At 40.9% G+C, this 26,665-nt stretch overlaps 1 protein-coding gene across 1 annotated transcript; it reads left to right on the forward strand.

Annotated features, from left to right (window-relative positions):
* Positions 1-209: 209 nt before the first annotated feature.
* Positions 210-25,728, forward strand: MAP3K2 (mitogen-activated protein kinase kinase kinase 2). Its single transcript, XM_033161587.1, has 17 exons — positions 210-319; positions 8,837-8,906; positions 9,224-9,342; positions 9,695-9,735; positions 11,185-11,284; positions 11,397-11,510; positions 12,599-12,686; positions 13,245-13,375; positions 14,824-14,903; positions 15,018-15,085; positions 15,805-15,897; positions 17,436-17,642; positions 20,141-20,289; positions 21,401-21,532; positions 21,804-21,933; positions 22,927-23,104; positions 24,575-25,728. Exons 2-17 carry the CDS (start codon positions 8,903-8,905, stop codon positions 24,798-24,800), a joined length of 1,860 nt encoding a protein of 619 aa, XP_033017478.1. The 5' UTR covers positions 210-319; positions 8,837-8,902; the 3' UTR covers positions 24,801-25,728.
* Positions 25,729-26,665: the final 937 nt, after the last annotated feature.

The following is a 26,665-nucleotide window of genomic DNA, read 5'->3' on the forward strand; positions in this document are numbered from 1 at the left end:
CCTCCGGCCCCCGGGTAGCGCAGGGGAGAGTGAAGGGGGGCCGCTGCCTCATTGGCTACTTCCACCTTCCCCCCTCCCCGGCTCTTTCTGTGGGTCTGTCCCCCTCCCCCCCGCATCGACGTGCTGCTTACCCCCCCCCCCCCAGCGAAGGGGGTGTTGCTGGGCCTGCTGTCCCCCCGATACCCGGTGAGGGGTGAGAGTGGTCTGGCCTCAGGATCCTGGACCCCTCCGGTGTTCGAGGCCTGGAGCTGCCGGCTTCTGGGGGGGAGGGAAACCTCCGTCTCCTCCCCCCCCCCACTTCCTCGTCTCTGCCCCACAGGTAGGTAGTGTGTGTGTGTGTGTGTGCGCGCGCGCGTGTTCATGTCGCCTGCTCTGGTGTCTGACGAGGTGGGGAAAGGAGTCTCCTGCTCTTGGTGTAGGAGACCCTCCCCCACTTTGGAGCTCATAGCCATGCATGTAACCTATATTTATTATATATTATATATTAGCTTTATTTCTAGTGGGTCATTCTCCGCGTTTTCTGGTTGTGGTTGTAATTGGGAAAAGCCAAGTACGTACCGAAAGTATTAGGGGATTCGGGGTTTGGGAGGACCCTTGAGTTGTCATTGAGGAAGAAAGGGGAGGAGTAAATTGTGGTTTCTTTCTATGCCATCCTGCGTGTGTGTGTGTGTGTGTGTGTGTCAACGTCTACTCAAATGTAAGTCCCAACATCAAGAGTGTGGCTGGGATTTTGGCCTGTGCGTGTGTGTCTTTGGAAAGGAGGTGAGGTTTGTGAGTTCTCTAGACCATAAGGCTTGGCATAAGCGTACTTATTTGGGAATAAGTCTCACTGTGTGTACATTTATCTGAGAATGGAGAAAGGTTTTTATATAGCGTCTTTTTGCCCTGCTACCACACGTGCACACAAAGACACATCAAGCAGAGGAATCTGGTTTCAACTGCAGAGATGAGGTATCGAAAGAGAGAGGAAAAAGCAAGAATCCACAAGATACTGGTACTTGCAAAAGAGCATCAGGTAAGAAGTAGGCCACAGTTTAACACTGTGGTTCAAAGAACAGGATGTCAACACAGATTAGGGTTGATGTTAGAATGAGATATTGATTTACTAGAATTATAAGATGGGGTTTTAATTCTGATTTGGGATTTTATGGAGGAGTTGGTGCAGTTTTGGTGGCCATGTTGGCTAGTGACAGATTTCAGTGTGTAGTTGTGGAGTGTAGTTAGAGGTTATGGTCAAGTTGAGTGACTTCTACTGACAAGGTATATTGGATGAATGTGCTGGTTTTTATGTGTTGCGGCTTGTAACTTGTGCTACCCTATTAATTTCATTTTACTTGGGTTCTTGATGTTGTGAATTTATGAGAATTGCCTATCAGGTATTTTCAAGAGGGAAAGTGAACAAAGAGCTCCTTTTGCCGTGAGTTGTGAAGTGTGGAAATACATGCAAGGAATTTATCTAGCTTCCGTTCTTACTTTGCAAACAAATTCTTCAAGGTTTGCCACAACATTGTTGGTTGGAAGATCAAAGCTGAGAGATGCTTTGCTGACCACAACTTAGTGATATTTATGTTTCATGCTTATTTTCTGTTGAATGGCTAAAAAGGGTAGTGGAAGTTCACTTTTGGAATAATGATTTTTTATAGAATACTCTCCTCTCACAAATCCCCCTGGAATTCCCCCACATTAGATCTTTTCATTCCCACTCTATGCAACTGTTAAGCTCACTTTTCATTTTTCCAACCTCATTTCAGAAGCCACCTCTCCTATTCTGTAGCCTTGCTTTGAATGCCTGTTTTCACCCTCATCCCCATATCCATGCTTCCCTCTCCTCTTTTGTGAAACCCCTGCACACAGTCCATCCCCATAGTAACCTCCTGTATCTTCCTCTTCCCATACATTGCATCCACTAACCTTCAGATACCAGGGTCTGGTGACTTCTGTTTCAGTGTATCTGAAGACGTGTGCATGCACACGAAAGCTCATACCATGAACAAACTTAGTTGGTCTCCAAGGTGCTACTGGAAAGAATTTTTTCATTTTTCATTTTTTTTTACCTTCCATCCAGTTATGATTAAGCCACCATCCCCTCCTGGGAGAGCCTTTTATTCCTCTGCTTTCATCTTCATCCCAACTCCCATGCCTCCTACTCCCTCCTTCTTTGAAACTTCCTCTGCCCCCATTTTCAACTTCACCCCTTTTTCTTACCTCCTCCTTCCTATTTTTTCTAACTCTGCCTTGTCACAGACCACCCACCAATTCCATGCCTTCTCCTCTCTCCTATTCTGTAGCCTCTTTTGCACACATACCCCATGCTGATATGCTGTTATATTTTTAAGAGGAATAGAATTTTAAGAGCAAGTATGCTAGTTATCTTGTGTTGATGGATGTTGTACATATATGGGTGTTTGCTTGTTAATAAAATATATCTTCTAAATTACTACATTAAATTTGTAACTTCATGGGACCAGAAATACATGGGACCAGACAACACATGAGAAAAGAAATGCATTATGTGAAGGTACTATTGAATATTTGAGGGCTCCACATTTTTATCTCTTTCATGTGAGGCAGACCTGAGGGAGATGCTTAAAACAACCAATTTTTTCCTTTCAGTTTTCTCCCCTTCTTCCTGTACTCAAACAATGGCAGAAGTTTCAGTAAAGTGGGGGTGAAGGGACACTGAGACCAAAAATGTGGTTTTAAACAATGGCAGAGATTTGAGTAAAGCAGGGGTGTAAGAACACTGAGGGTGGTTGTTGTTGTCTAAACCAATTTTAACAAGGAGAAATACAACACATAAGCTAATACCAAAAAGCTAACACAACAGAGCCTTCCCCAACTCTACTTTCTCACTCTACTCAAACTCTATTTTCAACTGCCACTCCCCCCTTCATTGCTGCAAATTTGTAACTGTCAGTTGTATATTTTAACTTAGGAACAAAATTCACTTTCATGATCATAACAGGCTGAAAAATATTGCTGTCAGGGCAGAAGCATATAGGATAAACAACTTAGCAATGTTTTTTGGGGGGAGGAAAAATAGTATTTTGATTCTTGCAGTTCCTTGCTGTGTTAACGTTACAATATTAAAACATTGCAAAAAGGATTGTCATTCAGACTATTTTCAGCCCAAGTAAATGCTGATGCAGACTTCCTCTAGAAATTGTAAAATTGTGAAATGATTTAATTATCACCTTGGTAGAAAATGACACTTATAAAATAACTCAGAGAACACATTTAACTTGATGCCAAAAAGCAAAGAAGTGGTTAGCAATGTAGCTGTAAAGTTTTTTGATGTAAAAAAAATAGGTATGTATAGCCAGAACCATTAAACCATTTATTAGCTGAACATTATTGCTCCCACCCTCTTGTACTCTGCATAACTTGCTACATTGGTTTGTATGTGAACTGAGCTTTGTTCAAGGTACAGTATTGTAATTGACAGATAAAGCCTTGAACTACTCAGGGCCAGGTTACCTGAAAGAACTGTTCGATCTCTTAGCTCATCATTCTGAAACCCAATTAGTGGTACTGGATCCTAAAGATTATTTTAGGGCAGGGGTGGAGAATCTGCAGTCCGTGGACCTATTCTAGATCACCAAGCCTCTCAATTTGGCCTTTGAGGCCATTTCAAGTGACCCCTGCCCAACTTTCCTACACCTGATGTCATTTTGATGTCAGGTGTGGGATATGTAAGGGAGTGGTTTGGCCAAAAGCAGCTTGGCAGACACTGCCAGTTAGCAGTGCCAGCAACACCCTTATTTTACAGTAGTTCCCAAGTGCCAGCTACCAACTGGTTGTTGGGTGCTTGGTAACTGCTGTACAGGGGGCTTTGCCAGCCCTGTGTTTGGTGCTCAGGTGTTGAGCCTAGAGCTTGCAAAGACTTTGGGCTAAGCTTCCAGTTTTGGCACTTGACAGTCATCTCAAGAGTCTCCTCCAGCACCAGAATTCAAAAGCATCAATTCTTGAATTGATGCAATTGAAGAATTGATGCTTTTGAATTCTGGTGCTGGAGGAGACTCTTGAGAGTCCCATGGACTGCAAAAAGATCAAACTTATCCATCCTTAAAGAAATCAGTCCTGAGTGCTCACTGGAAGGGCAGATCCTGAAGTTGAGGCTCCAGTACTTTGGCCACCTCATGAGAAGAGAAGACTCCCTGGAAAAGACACTGATGTTGGGAAAGATGGAGAGCACAAGGAGAAGGGGACGACAGAAGATGAGATGGTTCGACAGTGTTCTCGAAGCGACTTGCATGAGTTTGGCCAAACTGTGGGAGGCAGTGGAGGATAGGGGTGCCTGGCGTGCTCTGGTCCATGGGGTCACGAAGAGTCGGATACGACTGAACGACTGAACAACAACAACAGTCATCTGCTATCATTATGAAGTCAGATGATTTATAGATGGATTGTCCCTCCCTTCTGTCAGAGTTGACTTGCAGGAGTGGAGGGTGATAAAGATATGGCCCATTCGGCCAAAAAGGTTTCTCACCATCGCTGAGTGCTTAAAGGGGGCATTTTGTACGCTTGCTCCTGCCATTTGGAAGGCCCTTCCCTGTGCAATCTATCAGTTATCTGCTTGAAGACACACCTTGTTCAGGCCTTTCTTGTCCCCTAAGGCTGGACTCTGTCTCTTTGTATCTTTGTTTCCTGTATGTTTATGATGGTGTGCTTGTGTTTTATTGTTTGTTTTTATTGATTTTATGCTGTCTTTTATTGTATATGTGTACTCTGCTTAGAATTTTTCTAACATTAAGCAGTCTATAATACATTTTTTTCCAAATAAGATAAATACCGGTATGGGGCACTTTTTTCCTTACCTGTACCAAGAACAACTCTCAGTGATAATCTCCACACAGTCTTGCCAGATAAATAATGTTGTTATGAAATTCTTGGCTTGAGAAGAGAGTAATACTTAAAATAAAATAAACAGTTTCAACTTAATGTGTGCAGTGCTGAAGACTACCCAAATCCATGAAAGTGTCTGCTTATCTTCAGTCTTAATTGTTTAGGCACCAGGCGGGTTTCAAAAGTGTTAGGAACAGAGGATTTTCATAATTCAACACACATGTTCTTTCTGAACTTAAAATATCCAGATGTTTCTGTTGTTCATTTCAGCCCATATTTATTTTAGTTTTCGACATTTGTTTTTTGCAAGAGCAACCTGCAACACAATTTTGTAGTGTGGGATGCTTCAGTACAGCATCACGGCTACTCCATTCTCTCCCTACCCACCCCAGTATATACGTATGCAGTGCCAGTATTCCATGGCTACCAAGCATATTCAGCCCCCATTGGGCTGTTCTGGAGATTAATTTCCTACTGATGGTTTCACCTCTAAATATTTGTTTTTAATTTATGAAAACCTTGGGGTTCTTTCATGCCTGGTGAAACCTACACTGCATGGACAGTTCTGATTTTGATTGCTATTAATTAACCTGTACAAATGCAGTGTGGATTGTTTCTGTTCAGGGTTCCAGCCACTCTATCCCATTCTCCTCTCTGCCTCCCACAGGTCCCCTATCTAACAGTCAGTATTCTGAGCACAGGTGGCAGACACACCCTTGTGCTAAATCCCTGATACATTAGAATCTTGGATTTCTGTGAACAGCTCTCACTTCTGTCCCTGGGGACACTTTAAAGTGGTTGATGTGTGTGAACGAGGAAGTGACCTATCAACACAGTGAAATGGCCTTGTCTATCCATTTTATTTCTGTGTCTTTCTCTGGCCATTGCATTTTCCCTTCAACATGGTTTATAGTTGTTGCTTTTCATGACAGTCAGCATTTTGTGCCCAATGGGTAGGTTTCAGAATTACCTGATTTGGTTTTCCAAATGAGAAACCACCAGTAGGAAATTAAGCTCCAAAATTGTGTTGCAGGTTGCTCTTGCAAAAAACAAATGGTTTCCCATCTAAATAGATAGATAGATAGTACTCCTGCAATCTTCAGGGTTAGACGGTTTCTTCTTGTGCATGGGTAGTGGTGTTTCAGCTACTTTGTGTGAGTACAGAATACTTAAATATAGTTGATATGATGGGGAGAGAGATGGAGGTGGACAGAAACATACATATGCAAACCTGCTGAGAAAGTAAAATGCGGAGGTGCTGTTCCTTTACATGCATGTAGCAGCTTCTTTAAATTGTGGCTTTACCGGTATTTGGTTCTGATAGGAATACATATACAAAACCAGACTTTCATTTGCACTACAATCATCTGTAACAGAAAGCTGATGATATTCTGCATTGGTGTCTGGAGGTGGTAATGGGCAGGATAAGGGCTAATAAATTGAAACTTAATCTAGACAAGACAAAGGGGTTGTGAAATAGGGGTTCATCATGTTCCAAATGGTACAGTACTCTCCTTGCAGAATCACGTTCACAGTTTGGGTGGGTTGTGTGCTTCTGAACTCTGCTTTGTGCCTGGGTGCTCAAAGAGCAGTTGTAGCCAGGAGTCCCTTTGTCCTTCTTAGCTGGTGGTGTGACAACTGTGTTTATTTCTAAGGAGGTCAGACCTGGTCATGGTGACCATGTAGACATAGTTGCATCCAGATTAGATTATTGAAGCATGCTGTGTGTGGGACTACCTTTGCAAAGTTTTTGAAACTAGTTGGTCGAGAATGCTGGCTTATGTCCTGCCAGGCTGCACTGACTACCAATTTGTTTCAGAGTATAAACAGTGCCTTAAGACCAGGATACTGTGGACAGTATCTTCCTGCCCTCACCTTAAGATATTACTGAGATGCTCTTCTCTATGTCCCAACTGTAAGAACAGAAGGAAAGCCTGCCAGATCAGGCCAAAGGCCCGTCTAGTTCAGCACCTTGTCACGGTGAGCTGCCTTTGAGAAACCCACAAACAGGACCCAAGCATAAGAGCACTCTCCTCTTCTGTGGTTTCCGGCCACTGGTATTCCATAGCATATTGATTCTTACCATACAAGTACCGGTAAAGCATAGCCATTATGGCTAATAGCCACTTACCTTCCATGAATTTGTACAATCCTCTTCTAAAACCATCCAAGTTGGTGCCCAGCTACAGTATGATACAAGCTTGGTTGCTAGGGTCTAGATAAACGTCCTTCTCTGCAGCTACACCTAAATTTTTAACTTTGGATGCTTCCCCCCCTTTTTTTACAGTGTTTCACTATATGGCAAAAACCTTTTTGTTTAGGCAGGTATTGTTTTATCATTTGGGTAGATTAGTATTAATCTGATTAGTATTAATCTCTATTTTAGCTGCTACAATTTAGCTCTGTTTTAATTATATTGTGTTAATGTTTTAAAAAGAATTGTATTTCATTCTGGGTTTTAATTGTTAGCTGCTCTGAATGGTGCATAGGCACCACTAGGGTGGGAAATTAATATGTTTTATTGTATTTGTAAAATGTATCTGCTTTTCACTACTAGTAGACCCAAAGCGTGTACAATGTCAATAAAACAACAAAATTGATAGTAATATATCAATAAGGCCCACCAACGTAAACAAAACCAGCATATGCATGTAACAGTGTAGCAACTTACAATGATGTTAAGTGTACACTTCCTGATTTAAGTTTGACAAATAAGCAAGTCCAGAGGATACCTGTCCTCCATAGCGTTTCATTTTATTGTTGAATCAATTTTATCTTGGGTAAATCTTAACTTGGTCTTCTTATGTTGGTGGACACTGAATTTTCCAAAAATCCTGTGAATTATCTTATTTCAGGCATTGATGGCATGTGATGGACTATTAGTACTGATTAGTTTCCTTAAATTTATTTTTTTCTGCTGGTTCTGATTTTAATTTTTATAGGTGCGTGCTTTTAGTGTTATATGGATTTGCTCATTTTTCCTATGGTTTTAAACTTCATTTTTTTATATTTATATGTCACCTCAGGTTGTTTTAAGAAAGTTAACTAAAATGTAATAAACAATATATAATCATTATGACAACGCAGTTATAAGTGGGCTTTTTACTTCTCTAAAGGAGAGTGGCACTTACTTCACAAATATATTTCGTTTTTATTAAAATTTACCACCTCTGTTGCCCCCCCCCCCACCTTGTGATCCCTACAGTCATATCTGTCCAGACAGGTTTCTTTTATTATTTTAGTATATGATTTAAGATCAAGAAGAGGTTAAAACAACAACAGCTTTATTGTGTCGGTACAGCCAACATAATGCTTCTCTGCTGCATGGTAATTTGGAGGTCTGTGAAAGGGACTGTGGTTTGCAGAGCTATAATAATCCAGCAAAAGCTACAACATTGCATTGTTGGCCATTCACATACAGTAGACAAGTATTTCCTATAGTAGTCTTCACCCATACTGCTTCATGAAGAAGCTGATGGGAAAGGATGTGGCTGACCTGTAGCTAATTTCCAGTGGCTAATTATATATAGATCACGCGGGTGGCGCTGTGGTCTAAACCACAGAGCCTAGGGCTTGCCAGTCAGAAGGTCGGCAGTTCAAATCCCCGCGATGGGGTGAGCTCCCGTTGCTTGGTCCTTGCTCCTGCCCACCTAGCAGTTCGAAAGGACATCACAGTGCAAGTAGATAAATAGGTACCGCTTTGGCGGGAAGGTAAATGGCATTTCCATGCACTGCTCTGGTTTGCCAGAAGCGGCTTAGCCACATGACCCGGAAGCTGTATGCTGGCTCCCTTGGTCAGTAAAGCAAGATGAGCGCTGCAACCCCAGAGTCATTTGTGACTGGACCTAATGGTCAGGGGTCCCTTTACCTTTACCTATTATATTTAACATTTGGGACATGGCAATCTTCTTTTTAATGTCTGTAATCATAGTCCTTTCTGAACTGTTTATTCTCTTCATTGCTGTAATTTATGTGTTTGTTTTTCATATAGGCCATAGAAGGGTTCTAATGGGAGAACCATTCTTCTGAAGTAAAGGTTTGCTGGCTGGCTGCAGCTATGGGTGAGTTCTTGAGTTCAACTCAATTTAGCTCGAGCACATCAGTCTTGTGTTCATAATGCAAACCATCATTGAAAACGGGAAATTTTTGCACGTGTATATTAAAATTTGGAAATCTATGTTAACAATGTAAGTTAGAATATGAATTAGGTCTTTAGACATTAGACAGTCTGAAGATATATGAGTTAATAAAATGTATAATCAGAACAATCTTCATATCTTACTAATTTTATTAGAAGTCTTAAAAATAAGAAACCTTGTTTTCAAAGGCATTTTATGAATAGTGGGCACAAGGTAGTTCTTTTTCCCTCCCTAAACAGATGAGCAGCAAGCTTTGAAGTCAATCATGCAGGATTTGGCAGTCCTTCATAAGGCAAGTCGCCCTCCATTGCCTCTACAAGAAACAGGGAAAGCAAAATCATCTTCACCGAAAAAACAGGTAATCCTGTAATGTGTTTGTCTTACAATGAAGAATGTGTTTCTGCATTTGATGTGAGAGATTTCCACTTGCTGGGAATGTTCCACCTTGTGGTGTACATATTTTTGAAATTATGAGGTAAATGAAAGGGATATAGTGTTGCAGAACAGATCTTAAACAGATGTGTCCTGTGTGCTAGAGTAATGCATATCCCAAATTCCCAGTTCCCAATAGTTTCTCTTCCATTGCCAAAGAATGTTGCTTCAAGTGTGTGAGAATATTTGTTGGCCGTCTGCATTCCAGGGAGGAATATCCACAAATGATATTTGTTCCCAGCTTTGTTTTCTAGTAAGTGTGTGTAATTCTTTTACAGAACGATGTCCGAGTCAAATTTGAACACCGAGGAGAGAAAAGGTAAAAAAAGATAATCCACAAGTTTCCAGAATCCATTCAGAATGTTACATCCAATTGATGACCCTCAGCAGATGGAAGGCTCTTTGATCCAGTGGAATGGGAATTGAAGCCATATTTAACAATTCCCCCCTAGAACTCCCACATCTGCTGCAAAGGGTTACTGGACCTTTCAGAACAGTATGGACTATAGAATGGTGTGTGTATGTGCAAATGGAAGATGACTCTTTAATGATTACTGTGATCCCTGTTTCACTGGCTAAAAATTCCACTGAATCAAATTGTCTTCTGTCAGTGGAGGAAAATTAATTGGATGCAACCCATAATATTTTGTAGCTTTATGGAGTATTGGCAAGGCTTGATAGACAATAGAGAGATACCTATCCAACGTCAATGTTTAGAAAAGAGAAACATAAGAAATGTGCTAAAAATGCATGTATATGTGTGTGAAATATTGGTATATGTGTTGCTGTCTTTTGCTCCTAGAATAGAATAAGGAGCAATATATCTTAATAAAATCATTTATTTTGACACATGCACACCCTATAATATTCCTGCATTGCAGGGGGTTGGACTAGATGACCCTCGGGTCTCTTCAAACTTTACAATTCTATAATTATAATTACACATGCAAATTAAGCTCAATTATGGCATCCAGCTATTCCTGGATCCTAAAGAAAATGGGGGAGCCTTCATGCACCTGCATTGTTTGTGATGATCAGCTAGTTTCCATTTCTGCTGAGTAATGTTCAGAGAGATCAAACCTGGAAAATGATCTAGCTTCTGTTCTTGTGCTAAAAACTGACTTCAGGTTATTTTGGTGAACTAATTTATTCTGCGTTAGTATTTCACCTCAAATGACTGCACAGATATTTTGCCTTTGGCATAGGAATTAATTTCCTAGAAACTCTTGGCTAAGTTGATGTATCACAATTAGAGTTTTACTTTAATGAGGTATTGACTCAAATAGTTTAAGCCTGCTGCGGATCTTAAATAAATCATTTCTAAGCATGGCTTTCTAACTTTAGAAAATCTTATAATGGCTGATAAAATCTATCTTCGGAAGCTGATTAGCTTGTTAATTCACTGTGCAAGTTGCAATTTGACTACTACTTTTTCAGCTGCAGTAATTATTTGGTGTAAGGTGGGTTGAAGCAGTATTCCAGAATATTGCAATAGTTTACCCAGCAGCAACCATGTACATTCAATGATTCACTTTACTGAATTTGGGGTTATTAATTTGGGTGCTGTTTTTGTCTTTTCAGTAAATGCACTTTTTCATAATTTGATTTTTAAGAGAGTGTGTGACACATTATGAAAGCACGCTCCCCACCCCACCCCATATGCCACTATTCCACGAAGAAAATTTTAACTTTCATCATTGTCATCAATAGCTACTTGATTTCATGTCAGTGGATTCTACCCCCAATATACCTATACCTTGTATTACAGAATTCTACAGTTTCCTAGACCTGTCAAGCTAGAAGATATTGCATCAAAAGCTAAAGTTGCATTTGGACAGTCAATGAATTTGCATTACAGCAATAATGAGGTAAAAGAATGGTTCTTGAATAGTAGTTGTTTGTGTTATTCCTTAATTGCATCAGCTGTGAGTAGGTTGCATTGTGTGACCTTGTTCTGTGTGTATATTTTTCTGCCTGTAGCTGGTGATCCCATTAGCTACACAGGATGACCTAGACAAAGCGGTACAGCTTCTTGATCGAAGTGTTCATATGAAGAGCCTCAAGATATTGCTTGTTGCCCATGGAAACACACAGGTGTGTACATGTTATTTATACAGGTGTGTAAACTTTCTGTGTTTAAAGTTACTCGTTGGGGCATGTCCACATGAATCCAAATCCATTGGTCTGTTTTGAACTAGCCTTGTTTGGTTGTTTGTGTGTCATGCGCTCAGGTGAAGAAATCCAGATGGTTGATTTTCTGAAGCTCTGTTCAGGTGTTCATTATGAGGATTAACTTAACACATGAGGATTAGAGAGCTCCACCCTCTCAGGTCACACTCAAGAAGGTTCCCTGAGGTCCTAGCATTCCAAAATATGTGAAAGCCTCCATGAGTAAAGGAGGCTTCATTGATGCAGATAGTTGCATTTGAATCCATAGTGGGCAGCAGGGAAGATGCAAAGCTAGTGTGCTCATTCATGGACACCCCCTCCTCACGTTTGAATGCCTGAACAGGGTCGGGAGTCTATGGAGGGCATGAATTGCTGTAGCAACACTGGATTAGGCAGCACACTGCTGCTTTTATAAGTTGCAGACTTTTGCTTCCTACTACTTGCCTAACCAAAGCAGTAGGAAGGGGTGATACAGACATGACCTACGTCAATTCAAAGACTGCTAGTGGCTGTATTTTTTTAATCTGTTAGTGCTGATAGCTGTCATTGTGTGAAAGATGGATGCAAAAGCATTTTTTTTTCATGGGCTAGAAATGGCATTGGCAAACTCGGCCCTCCAGATGTTTTGAGACTACAACTCCCATCATCCCTAGCTAATAGGACCAGTGGTCAGGGTTGATGGGAGTTGTAGTCCCAAAACATCTGGAGGGCCACGTTTGCCTATGCCTAGGCTAGAATGATGACAAAAGTAGAATATTATTGACAGAAATAGAATATTTCTTCCCAGTTTTAAAATACTCTGGTTTGCATATTTTAAATCTTTGTATTCCTTTGTTTTTGTAACTGGCTTTTTGACATCATGGTCCGAAAAGAGCTGCTAAGGTTGTGTAGGCATGGCAGCAAATAGCACCTGTCCTCCTTAACAGTCCATTCACTGAAAAATTACAAGAGTGGGAGGATTTCTTATTTTTTTTTAAAGGGATAAATAAACTGCTCCATGCTTTCACCTTCAGAGTAATACTGAGCCTCTACCATCACTGGAAGATTTGGATAATACAGTTTTCAGAATGGCTGAGAGGAAAAACAGGCTTTCTGTAATAGGTAAGCAAACTTCATATTCCTACTGTTTTGAGTTGGTTGGGTGGTGAGTGGGGGGAATCAATATCTCTCAGTCTAATATACTTCACAGAATTGTTGTGAGGATTAAATTGAGGTAAAATTTGGTGATACAAATGGAATAAAAAGGTAAGCACCTTTGTGTGGGTGAGAGAGAGGAGAGCAGCGCATTGAGTCCTGCTAGCGCAATGTGACTTTTGAACCCCTCTTCTCCCTCTGTAGCCCCCATTCCCTCCCCAAATCCTGGTCAGGAGAACCCACAGAACAGCAGCAGGCAGAGGACAGAGGAAATCATTTTGTCTGGCAAGCCAAAATACTTGTGCTGACAGAACAATCACTTAAGTGTGACATTGAATCCCACCCCTTTGAATTTTATCTTCCCACCAAGAGATAGTCATACCTTTATTTCTTTTGCGTGCCTTGCAGCATCTGTGGATGTTCAAATAAATGCCACATGCTTTGATATTAAAATCATATAAGTAGATGATTCTTGCTGGTAAAAGGATTTTTATAATTTACTCACATATTTTAAAAAATCAACAGGTTATTATAGTCGCGACAGAAGCTCTCCCCCTCCAGGATACATTCCAGATGAGCTGCACCAGGTGGCCCGGAATGGTTCATTCACCAGTATAAACAGTGAGGGCGAGTTCATTCCAGAAAGCATGGATCAGGTGAGTGTTTTCTTTCATTTTCCCTTTAGGCGCTGCTGCATTTCCTTTAAAAGGGGCTACTGCATTAAGGTTTTGCTGTTTAAGATCCTTTGTTACCTTCTTTGTTATCCTGACCTAACGGCTAACAGTGGTCTATGGTGTAAAGGCCAGGGGAGATGCAGCTCTCCCAAAGGCAACTCTTGGTACAACTATATATGCTATGATCCTTCAGGCTTAGCTAAGCAGTGTGGCAAGTGGCAGAAAGGGGAGGAAAAACCTCCCTCCTTTTCTTCCTTCATGGCCCTAATGCTGCTGTTGTTACTGCTTGCAAGGTAAGTGAATGGGAGAATACAGTGGTACCCCGCTAGACGAATGCTTCGCTAGACGAAAAACTCGCTAGACGAAAGCATTCGTCTAGCGGGAGGCTGCCCCGCTAGACGAAAAAGTCTATGGGGCTGCCTCGCAAGACGAAAAAATTTCGTCTTTTTTTTTTTCCCGTTTTGCGGAGCGCGGCTCCCATTGCCGCTCCGCAAGACGAAAACCCCGCTAGACAAAAATTTTCGCGGGACGAATTATTTTCGTCTAGCGGGGCACCACTGTATATGTTTTGGGGGGGCGGGTTCAGGGAGCCGTGTGGGTTGGTGAGGATTTGCACAGGGACATTTTTCTGAATTATCAGATTTATTCAGAAAAATTGAATGGGATTTTTCTCACTCCCATCCCCTGAAGATCTCTGATAATTTACCAATAAATCTGAGGTGAGCTTGGGAAAATGTGCTCATCTCTAACGCCAACACTTAATTATGCCCAGAAATGAACTGGTAGCCAGTGTATCTCCTTAAACACTGGATCAAGGTTTCCCCAGTATCCAAATTTGTACTTGGCTAGTATCTAAGGTAAAGGTAAAGGGACCCCTGAGCATTAGGTCCAGTCGTATCCGACTGGGGTTGCGGTGCTCATCTCGCATTACTGGCCGAGGGAGCCAGCATACAGCTTCCGTGTCATGTGGCCAGCATGACTAAGCCACTTCTGGCGAACCACAGCAGCACACAGAAACACTGTTTACCTTCCCGCCGGAGCAGTACATATTTATCTACTTGCACTTTTGATGTGCTTTCGAACTGCTAGGTGGGCAGGAGCTGGGACCGAGCAATGGGAGCTCACCCCATCGCGGGGATTCGAACCGCCGACCTTCTGATCAGCAAGCCCTGGGCTCTGTGGTTTAACCCACAGTGCCACCCGCGTCCCTTGGCTAGTATCTACTTAGCTCATAATACAGCTACTGGGTTACTAACAGAAGTTTCTGAGACATCTTCAAAGATAGCACTATGTATAATGTGTTACAGTAAGCAATCCAGAATGTTAGCGGAGACTGTAGTCTGTGTTTCCCTAGCTTGTTGCATGTTGCCTATGTATGTTACACCCTTGTAGTGATAATTCTTCAAACTTACTTGTACTTTTGTTTCCAGATGCTGGATCCGTTATCACTGAGCAGTCCTGAAAACTCTGGCTCAGGAAGCTGCCCTTCGCTTGACAGCCCTTTAGATAGGTAAGAACCACATAATCTGCACTTCTTTCTGCTGTGATCTTTAAAACAACGAGGTAACAGAATTCAGGTAGTGCTTTACACAAGGATGTAATAGTTCAATGTTTCTACTTATAGGGACAACTACCCCAAGTCCCGGATGCCAAGAGCCCAGAGCTATCCAGATAATCACCAAGAGTTTTCTGGTAGGTAAAACAAATGCGTACAGTTTCCGATGCTATCCTTACAAAATCTTCTACTGTAACTTCAGTGTGTGTCTGGATGTATGCATAAAGTTTAACCTGATAATGTTTTATTTGTCTTTGAGGCTGTCATAACAATGACAAAAGTATGAAAAGCAGAAACAACCGTATGTTCATACAAAAATGTTTACTATTTTTTGAAATGCTAGTAAATCAGTATATCAACGGAGGTGAAGCATGCACTTATAAGCCGCAAATACATCAGTGGAGACAGAGCATAGCTATCATGGCTAATAACTATTAATAGCCTTAACTTCTATGAATTTGTCTAAACCTCTTTTAAAACCATCCAAGTTGGTGGCCATCCTGTGGAGTGAGTTCCATAGGTTAACTATGTGCTGTGTGAAGAAGTACTTTCTTTTATCTGTCCTGGATCTTTCCACATTCAGCTTTGTTGGATGTCCTTGTGCTATGATAGCAGGAGGGGAAAAAAATTCTGTCCATTTTCTCTATGCCATGCATAATTTTACAAACTTCTGTTGTGTCCTACTCGTTTTTTCTCTAAACCAAAAAGTTCCAAATAATGCAGCTTTTCTTTATAGAGGAATTACTCTGTTCCCTTGATTATTTTGGTTGATCATTTGACTAACTTACTGAACTTTTTCATCTAAACCCAAAATAACCTGATTGAGAACAGTAACTCAAATGTTTTTTTCCTTTAGATTATGATCTTCCTATATTTGAGAAGTTTGGCAAAGGTGGAACTTACCCCCGAAGGTATCATATTTCATACCACCATCAAGACTACAATGATGGTAAGTTTGTGAGCCCCTTAACGCTTTTGTGAAAGCTTTTTTCCCCCAAAACCATAATGCACTTTCCTATCCAGAAGGGAGGCAATTTGTTTGTGCTCTGCAATACAAAGAGGTATTTCTTGGCTGGTCTCCTTTCCAAGTTTGAAATGTTCCTTAATTCTTGATCTGCTGTATGCAACTATAACAGTGTGTGATGGATTTAGGAACATAATTAATTTTCATGAGTTTTCTGGATGGCCTAGAGGCAGAAATCACTGTTTGAAAGGGGGAAAAGGAACCTAAATGTATGATTGCTGCTTTAGGAGCATAGGAAGCTGCCTTGTACCAAGTCAAACCCTTGGTGCAGCTAGCTCAGTGTTGTCTACCCTGACTGTGCACTGTTCTCCAGGGTTTCAGACTAGGCTCTCTCAGCCTTGCGTGAAGATGCCAGGGATTGAACATGATGTCCTTCTGCATACAAAGCAGATGTTCTACAACTTGGCCACTTTCATATTAATGTGTGTGTTAGCAAACTCCTTTGAATTAGGTGGAATTTATTTCCAAATTAACTTCCGTTGTCTTCCAGCATAACAAATACAAATATTACACACAGGCAACTGAGTTGTGTTTCTTGCCGACAGCTTAATTGTGGATTCTGCTGTTTAAATAACTAAGGGAAATTTTCCATTGTTTCTCGTTACCCATGGGCATTAACGTATCTGAATCTCATTACAATTACTCCCAGTTTTAATAAAGGTAACAGTCTACACTACATTGTACTATATTTTTCAAGCCACAGTTGCCTTTCAACAAAAGAAGTTCTCTGCAGAAAGGGCTGAGATCCTGTGGAGTCTCACCCGGGAGGAAAGAAGGGAGAGAGGGGAAGGCAGTATTTGCAAATTTCCCCCTGCAGCCCCCAGCACCACCCCAAGTTCTGTTCCAGAGTGTCCCTCAACCCTTCGGAACAGCTTTTCAGGGGGCTGCAAGGGGAAGGAACGGGTGAAAACTGCCTTCGTCTGGCAGGAGTGTCTCTTGAGGAGAGATCTATTTCCTCATTGTCACAGAGGAGCATAGGATGCTGTCTTATTCCAAGTCAGACCTTTGGTTCCAAGTCAGACCTTTGGTCCATCTAGCGCAGGGATGTTTACCCCAGTGGTTCCCAATCTTTTTTGATACAGCAACCCACAAGTCAAAATTGACTTGGTATGGTGCCCATTGATTTATTATGACATGAATTTAGGACCTTAGGTCCTTGTGCATTTGAACTACAAGTTTGCCAGTTTTATAACCGGTACTTGAGGTGTCCAGGCAAAAATTTCCATAACACTTTTGAGCCACCAGAAGGCGGTTTGCAAGTGTTATAATGTAACATTTACTCTTTATTTCTTTTTTAATCTAGAGGTAGCATGCGCTGTTCATTTGTGATTGCCATTGAGGTAGAAAAGCATGGCTCTAGTCTATCCAGCATTCAGTTACTGTCCTTTGCTTCCAGTGGAATGTACAAATGGAAATAATGTTTCATGGTCCTGTATTGTAGGTTTCTTTGTTCATTTCTGCAGGCCGTAAAACTTTTCCACGAGCTAGAAGAACCCAAGGAAACAGCTTACGATCCCCAGTTAGCTTCAGCCCAACTGATCACTCATTGAGTACAAGCAGTGGGAGCAGTGTTTTCACTCCAGAATATGAAGATGGGCGGATGCGAAGAAGAGGAAGTGACATAGACAATCCTACTTTGACAGTCATGGATATCAGTCCGCCTAGCCGCTGTAAGGAAAAAAGCTGCATATAATGCCATGTGACAGACAAGTCCAGTAAAAATAAGGTAACTTTAAAATGATTGCAAAAGGAATTGCTTTTGAGAGAACAATCAGACTAGCAAAACAACATCAACTCCATAAAAAAAAATATAGCGCGATACAAAAAAGATTTCTTTTTCCATTCCCAGTTGCTGGAAATGGCTGGAAAATAATAGTACTTGACAGTGTAATAATTTGGAATCTTTGGGGTCAAATGGGTCCCCTTTTTTGTAAATTAGTTATTAAAACCTATTAGCACCAAATCTTGAAAAACAAAAACCTCTGCAACTTATTTTGTAAATTTCCTTTGCCAAATCATCAGTAAAATCTGTTGCTGGCAGTCACTCTCATAATCTTGTGGCACCTGGGCTAACACTTTATTTCAACATAAGACTCAATCCAGTATAGTTCCTCCATGCTAATAACGGCCAGTGTGGGTGGAAATGAATAAGGTACCCCAAATGCTTGACAGATTTTCTACCCCATGAAAGTGCTGGACGGTACACAATTTTGTGCCATTGCATAGAGGATACTTTCCTAGAGGTGGTGATGTCTGATTTGGGGTGAACCCAAGCCTAGGGCTTGCCAATCAGAAGGTCGGCGGTGTGAATCCCCACGACAGGCTGAGCTCCCGTTGTTCGGTCCCAACTCCTGCCCACCTAATAGTTCGAAAACACGTCAAAGTACAAGTAGATAAATAGGCACTGCTCTTTTGGGAAGGTAAACACCGTTTCCGTGCGCTGCTCTGATTAGTCATGCTGGCCACATTACTCGGAAGCTGTACGCAGGCTCCCTCAGCCAGTAAAGCGAGATGAGCGCTGCAACCCTAGAGTCGTCCGCGACTGGACCTAATGGTCAGGGGTCCCTTTACCTTTACCTTTACAAGCTTAGATTATTCAGTTCTCTATCCCTGTATGCACTGGTTATTAACGTCCCAAAGGTGACATTGTCAGTGGGTTGAACCTGCTTGTTTTGAACATGGCCCTCTGGTTCTCATTTGGAAATGCCTCAGGAGAATGGCCTATGGTGCCTGGAGTGGTCACTCCATCCACCCTGTACTAAGACCAGCCATGACAACATTTGCATTGAGCTGAACAAGGCAGCTTTTCGGATCTTCATTTTTTTTGCCTGTCTGATGATTGTCTCAAATAATTTCTTTTGCTATTATTTTAAAGTTTGCATGTACTTTCCCCAATCTCTACTGGACTGCCTGCGTTCCTATTTTTCTTTTCAATTACTTTGAGTCTCTTTGTCCCGGTGAGTTCCTGTGCTGCTATTTGCATGTTAGCAGTTTACACCTACAGAAAAGCGGGACAAGAATATAAGCCTCCTGTCTCTTGTGAAGCAGCAGTCAGTGGTGCTCATGGACTGTCCCCTTGCTGGAAAACCCACATGTGAATAAAGCAGCCCCCTTCAGACTCACCCTGATCACGCATCAGCTGGAGTTTGTGCCCAACATGCACAGTGACACTGAGACGATGGAGCTCACCCTGTGTATTTCTGCTTGTCCCTTTCTGCATTCCTACTGAATGCCTGCAGAGGGCCTGTGTATTGCATGTGCCTATTTCTCTGGAAAAACAGCTGACACAGACGTCTCCCTAGAGAAAAGTCAAATACACACAGGTATCTTGCATTACTAGCTTCTAGCACTTTTGTGGGGAAATTGGTAATTCTAAAGAGATACACCATGGGCACACCTGGGGCATTAGGAGGAAATGTTTCAGTACGTTGTCCCTCACAAAAACTGTGTCATATTTAACAAAACAAAACAAAAAATTCCTCACACCTGACAGGGTAAAGTTACTAAGTTGTATGTGACCGAGCAACTGTAATGGTTTGTTGCCCTAATTGAGTGCATTGCTGTCATAAGCAACTATTTAGTTTCAGTCTGTACTAGGTGCCTCCTCATTCCAAAGTAATCTTTTGTGTGAGATACTTTGGACTGAAAAGGCATCTGGTACGGACTGAAACTAAATAGTTACTTAACTATTAACTAATGTTCTATCCTTAGATGCATGGATAAGTTTTCAAGAGACATCAGCAGTCTGCATATTAGTCACACTGCTGTGCTTAATGAGTATTTTCTTTGAGTTTTTGACAAATGGAAAATGTTTAGCATTTTTACAACATGCTATGTTGCAAACTGCTCGGGGAATATTTATTGATGCACATTTACTTTTAATAAATAATATTAATAGCTTAATGGTTTTTCTGCCAGATAAACTGCCACTTTTTATTTTAAGTTAATTTAGTTGCATTAAAGTGAGGAATGCAAGAGTGGTGTGTGGCTTGCATTCTTGATCATTACTACAGATTATTGTCTTAAATATTCTCTTTAAATGGTTATGTTGCAAAATGCAATGTGTGTATGTATAAATCCTTGCTGAAACATTCCTTGAAGTTTTGATCTTCTGGTCCCTTTTCTTTGAGTAATAGAAATTGATTTTTTTTTTAAATTCTGTTTTCAGCCCCAAGAGCTCCAACTAATTGGAGACTAGGTAAACTCCTGGGGCAGGGTGCATTTGGCAGAGTTTATCTATGCTATGATGCAGATACAGGACGTGAGCTGGCTGTTAAGCAAGTTCAGTTTGATCCTGACAGCCCGGAGACCAGCAAGGTAAGAGTACTGGTTTTGGTTGGTGGTTGTTGTTAACCACTTTTCACACAGAGGAGAGTGTCCCAAAGCAACTTAAAATACATTAAAACTCAGTATAAAACAATAAAAAAAACCTGAACATGCTCATCCAGTAATATGTGTAATAGTAGGACAAATCCTACTCACCTCATTAACAGGATGAGCATAAAAAGTTTTTAAAAAACTAATTCTCTTTCCCAATGTATGAGCGCAAACGCTTTGGCCTGGCACCTACAAGCAAACAATGATGGCACCAGGCTTACTTCCCTGGGGAGAGTATTCCACAAATGGGCAGCCACCACTGCAAAGGCCTGTTTCTGTGTTGCCTCCCTCTGCACATTCCTTGGAGGAGGCAGAACAGAGCTAGGAATGCAGTGTACAGGTAGCTTCATATATGGAGAGGTGCCTCATGTATCTGTTACCCGACTACTTCCAGAGCCAGTGAGGCATAGTAGTTAGAGTGCTGGACTAGGACCTGGGAGACTAGGGGTCGAATCCCCACCCAGTCATGAAGCTCACTGGGTGTGACCGTGGGCCAGTCACTGTCTTTCCCTACCTCGTAGGGTTGTTGTGGGGATTGAATGAGGAGGGGGAGAATCATGTATAATCCACCTTCAGCTCCATGTAGAAAAAAGGTAGGCTATGAATGCAATCAATCATCAGTCAATAATATTCTGAAAATTTCCTGTAGTTTTATTTTTGCTGCTACAAAATGTGGACATTAAGAAGAGGTTGAAACCCAGCCCACTGTGCTGTGAAAATACCGTAACAGAATAAGGACTCTTGCATTGCTCAAGTTCATTTCAAAGGGACTCGAAAAAGTCCAGTCTTTATATAAGAAAATTTATGTGGTGTACTAGATTAAATAATAAGCACTATCCAATTTAGCCACTCCTATTTAATAGTTGGGGATGATGGATTTGCTAATTCCCCAAGTTCAAGGACTTCTAATAGTGAGCTAGAGGATGAGCCCCAAAGTGGCCTTTGGAAGTCTTCAGTTCCAAGTGCAAGTTAAATGATGCATTTGTTGTTGTTTGAATCAAACCTGCTTGTCAGATTCTGTTAAGGCTAATCCTGTGCTCTTGCGTTCCAGGAGGTAAATGCACTTGAATGTGAGATTCAGCTTCTGAAAAACCTTCTACATGAGAGAATTGTTCAGTATTATGGCTGCTTGAGGGATCCTCCCGAAAGAACACTCTCTATATTTATGGAATATATGCCTGGGGTAAGCCAGAGATCTGGATATAGATAGTAATTTAATGTGGGCTAGTTAGAGTTGGGCTAGTTAGGGGTGCCTGGTGTGCTCTGGTCCATGGGGTCACGAAGAGTCGGACACGACTGAACAACAACAACAAGTTAGAGTTAAGGCCAGATAGGGGAAGGGTTCTTAGAGGATTGCTTCTACAAACTTGTGAAACATTTTTAAATGCAGCCATTTTTCATGCAAGAGTGATTCTACTCTTGAAACAGTATTCTTATTCTTCCTTTGTCTGTAGGGCTCAATTAAAGATCAGTTGAAGGCATATGGCGCACTCACGGAGAATGTGACTCGGAAATATACCCGGCAGATTTTGGAAGGAGTTCATTATTTGCACAGTAACATGATTGTACATAGGGATATTAAAGGTAAGAATGGGAGAATTGTTGAAGGTGTGCACTTACCAAATTGTAGATAAGTAATGTGGTTAGAAAAAAATAACAGATATTAACTAAATGCCAGTGATGAGCCAAATCTTTATGATGAAAACAAGACAATGCTTTATTCAAGGTTCTTCTTGCAATTAAAATATAAATATATTTGTTGGTAGTTTACAACGTTTCAAGTAAGACTTCTAGAAAATTCTAACAGACTCTCTCATTCATATTGCTTTGTCAAAAAATTCTCAAAACATCTCCAAAGCAGTCAGAACATTAAACATCTCTATCATGGTACCAATAGGTGAATATTTTCCATTTATTCATTGTGAATGCTTTTCCAGTACAGTGTTTGGAATTTCAACCACAAAGGTTGGCAATATTTAGTGTTTACACAGTGCTTTTCTCAGTGCCTAAAGAGCTTCACATATACTACTAAGCTAATGTGTAAAATGTTCCTCGTATGCCAGTATTATCCCCATATTGCTGAAAGAATAGCAGCTTGCCTAACATCACCAACGAGGGAGTGCATGGCTTAGTTGCAGTTTGAGTCTGGCTCGTAGTCCTGACATGTACACTGCACCAAATTCTCAAAACAGCCATATACAATTCCAAAGCCCAGGGGAAACAGCATGGCAAATGCCCCAGGCTCACACACACCTCTTGACACATCTCATCATAGTTTTACAAGGAAACCGATAGTAATTTTATTTCTACTTCCTCATCCTGTCTCCTCTACCTTGGCCTACTTATGTGGGTGAAATGCCAAGACATCCTGGATCATTTTCCAGGAAGTGATCTGTGTACACAAATGTATTGACTTGTATGCAAGGGCCACTGAATCAAACATTGAATTCTATGTTGAGCAGATGTACGTGTAATTTCATGTAAGATTCTGCTAGCCCCATGGGACTACTATAAGTCTTCTGTAGAGTTAGCTTGCTGCCAGATATACACTAAACCTTATCTCTCTATGTTTTTCAGGTGCAAATATTCTCAGAGACTCTGCAGGGAATGTTAAGCTGGGTGATTTTGGTGCCAGCAAGCGGCTTCAAACAATTTGCTTGTCTGGTACAGGTATGAAATCCGCCACAGGAACGCCATACTGGATGAGTCCAGAAGTCATTAGTGGAGAAGGGTATGGGAGGAAAGCAGATATCTGGTATGTCTATGCTGTTCCAATGAAAATCAGTTGTACAAGTGCCTTAACATTAAATGGTATGCTTGACACGTACGTGTGTGTGTGTGTGTGTGTGTGTGTGTGTGTGTTTTCATCTACTTAGGACACACTGTTCACAAATCTGGATTAGCAAGTTATGAAGACGTGGCATAATGACATGGCATTAGTAAGCAGGGCAATATGACTGGTCAGTTGTGTACAGATCTGTGAAATAATTCAGGTAATACATGTGAGAAAATGATCTCTGGAGGAGCCTGGGATGATCCATTGGCTCTTTGATACAGCTCACAAGCTCCCATTTTTGGAATTGATGCTCTGGTATGGCTTGGGTCTAGACTACTTCATGTTACAGGTGGGGTCTCAGATAACTTAATATTCTTCCCTACAAACAAATGTATTCCAGATTTTTTTTTAAAAAACAAACAAACAAACTAGCATATTATGGAGAAAGCTTGGTTTTAACGCTTCACTCTGACATATTATTATCATCATCATCATCATCCTGCCCTTTGTCCTGCAGGAGCCCAGGCACTTATACAATATTATAATTGTTACAATGATTAAAACATCTGAAATTCTCTATAATATAGAAAAACATAAGCAGTAATAAAGAACTGTGGAATCACCAGACAATGTTCATGTCCTAAAAGCTAGGGCAAGCAAAAGTGTCTTCAGTTTACAGCCAAGTGTCATCAGTGTGATAAACAAATACACTCTACAGAAAGGGAGTCCCAGGATGCAACTACTGGGCCATACCATTGTTGGCATCACTTGCATTTAGTTTGGATTATGTTTCTGAAAGGAGAATTAACAATGTGCTTCTAATAGGTTATTCTAGCTTCAAAGACTGCTGTGTGTGAGTTTTCTTTGTAAGAAGGCAGTTGATTTGTAAGTTATTGTTTTCTTGCAATGATTGCTGTTATTTCCTTGCTTTCCAATGTATTTTATGTCACTTTTCAGAAGCATCTCACAAAGCGTTTGCATAAGATTATTACAACAATAAGCATCAAAAACCTTTCAACAAAAAATGCAGTTGTTTGTTTTGAAAATGCTGTATGCCCTTTTTCTTGACAAGGGCAATGTGGCTCTCTCCTGAAGTCCCTGTAAGTGACAGTTGGGAGAGTTGTCTGGCTCAGTCTGAAATTTCAGAGATTGTAACACAAAACACTTTTGCTGGCCTATGGTTTTTAGGTAAATGTACCTACAAGTGTACAAACCCTTTGTGGTGCTGTTGGGTTATTGATAGATTGACCATTAGATCTAGCAACAAAATTATTACGTTCTGATTATTGGCATAATATACACTACTCCAACATGTGAAAGAAATGCAGTCTTTTGAACTGAATGTAAGTTGTGCTCTTTAGATATCCCTGTCTGCTTACTCCTGCAGATAGTAGAGAAACTTATTAGTTTACATGACTTTAACTTGCTTTTTATTCTTGGCTGTTACAGGAGTGTAGGCTGTACAGTGGTAGAAATGCTGACGGAGAAACCACCTTGGGCAGAGTTTGAAGCAATGGCTGCCATCTTTAAAATTGCCACACAGCCAACCAATCCCCAGCTGCCACCTCATGTCTCGGACCATGGTCGGGATTTTCTGAAGCGAATATTTATTGAGGCCAAATTGCGACCATCCGCAGATGAACTGCTAAGACACACGTTTGCACATTATCACTGATGGCCTGCTTCAACCCAGCTGTCACCTACTGCATTTATTTTCTGACTGCACTTTTTTTTACACAAGGTTGAGAAAAGACAAGGGAGAAGTTGTTTCTCTTGATTCTTTATTTCATATAGATTGTTAATAATCTGCATATTTACACTGCAGATTTCGTTCCCCATTTAGGACTTAAGATCTTTTTGTTTTGGTAATGTACTGATGTGGTTCGCATAAAGCACTTTAGTACATATTCATTCCTTATTTAAGGGGGGAAAGGCAAGTTATTTGGACTGCCAGGAATTGTGTGTTAAGGTTTTTTTTCCTAGCACTGCTGATTAACTCAGGATGCAGGAAAAATATACATGTTGTTAGCAGATATAGAAAAGGAAAATGTGTCCAGTTGTTCTTTGTAATATGTAGATAGATGCCCTGGGAGGTTTTGGTTGTGTTTCAGCTTTGACATGAGGCTCGTCCACAGTATTGGAAACAGGTTTAAAAGCTGCAAACTCAAACTGCTGACCAAGGTGTATTCTGGAAAAGAAATCTGACTAGTGCATCGCCTGCAACCAAATGTATATTTATAATTTTAAAAGAATATACAGGAGGGTTCCCTAGCTGAAGTAGTTCAAGAGTCTTTTGAGTCAAGTAGTTCTGATGTGTGAATGTTCTAGACCAGGAATCGTAGATAAACAGATTACTGTAGATCCATAAACCTTTAGAGTTGAAGAACAGGCATCACATACCGTGCCACAAGTTAGTTTACTTAATCTGCTAAGATCTGCAATGAGTTGTGTTGGACAGGGCCTCTGGTGGCCAGGGTGAAGGCTAGTTTCTCTCTTGATAATTTTCTGTTCTGCATCCTTCATGCTGTCCCAGCTGGCCTGTCTGTTGCATAGAATACTTAATGAGACCCAGTCTTCCTTCCTTCCTTCCTTCCTTCCTTCCTTCCTTCCTTCCTTCCTTCCTTCCTTTATTATCATGCTTACGATGAAATTTTAAAATACTTGAATAGGTATCAGTGTCAAAATTAAGCCGTTACCATTTATGTTGATACTAAACAGAAGTCTTTATCTTAAGTACATTTGATTTAATAATCAAATAGTATTTGCGGAATTTGCATCATGGTGACCCTGCAGAATTTGGCTTTCCAGGATTTTGATATGGAGTATAGACGATCCCTCCTCTTTTTAAGCAAAAAGAGAAAGAAAGCTGAATAGAAATATAATTAAGTTCCAGCACGCTGACCCTGATGGAGGCACAAAGAATGAGGTACCATTTTTACTGTCCTTTTTCTAAAGTACATTTTATACCTTATCTGACTGTTAGTAATTAAAATAATTTCAGATTTGACATTATTATCCCAAATGTGTACATTCATATTTGGACACCTGAATATAGTCTTGAAAAGAAAAGAAACCCCTTTAGAATGCTTTAATACTTTCTGTCCCTTCAAGAAATTGGGAAAAGCTCCTGAAAGGAAATAATTCTAGTTTCCGGTGCCACAGTGTCTGTTTTCCAGAGGTGATGTTTCTTAATGCTGCTATTAAACGTTTCCTAGGGAAATTCAGCACAGCCTGTATAAAAGCATCCTTGGCAAACCAAAAATATTACAGGTGTGCAGATATTACATGGACAGTGCATAGTCGGTGATACTATCTTTCATTAATAAGCTAAAAAAATGTCCTTATAAGTCTCAACAGCAATCAGATCTGGAACAATGTAATGCTATGCATGTGATACGTTACATGCATGTCCATAATGCTCCCAGTACTTTAGCCACAGGTTAGAAATAAGAGTTGCAAGCCCTAACTCCTGTTTACAGTTGTAAATGGTTAAAGCCAGCAAGGGAAATTTACAGTTGGCAGCGGGCGCACAAGAGGCTT

Source organism: Lacerta agilis, chromosome 1 (assembly GCF_009819535.1).
Source record: "Lacerta agilis isolate rLacAgi1 chromosome 1, rLacAgi1.pri, whole genome shotgun sequence".
Lineage (NCBI taxonomy): Eukaryota > Metazoa > Chordata > Lepidosauria > Squamata > Lacertidae > Lacerta > Lacerta agilis.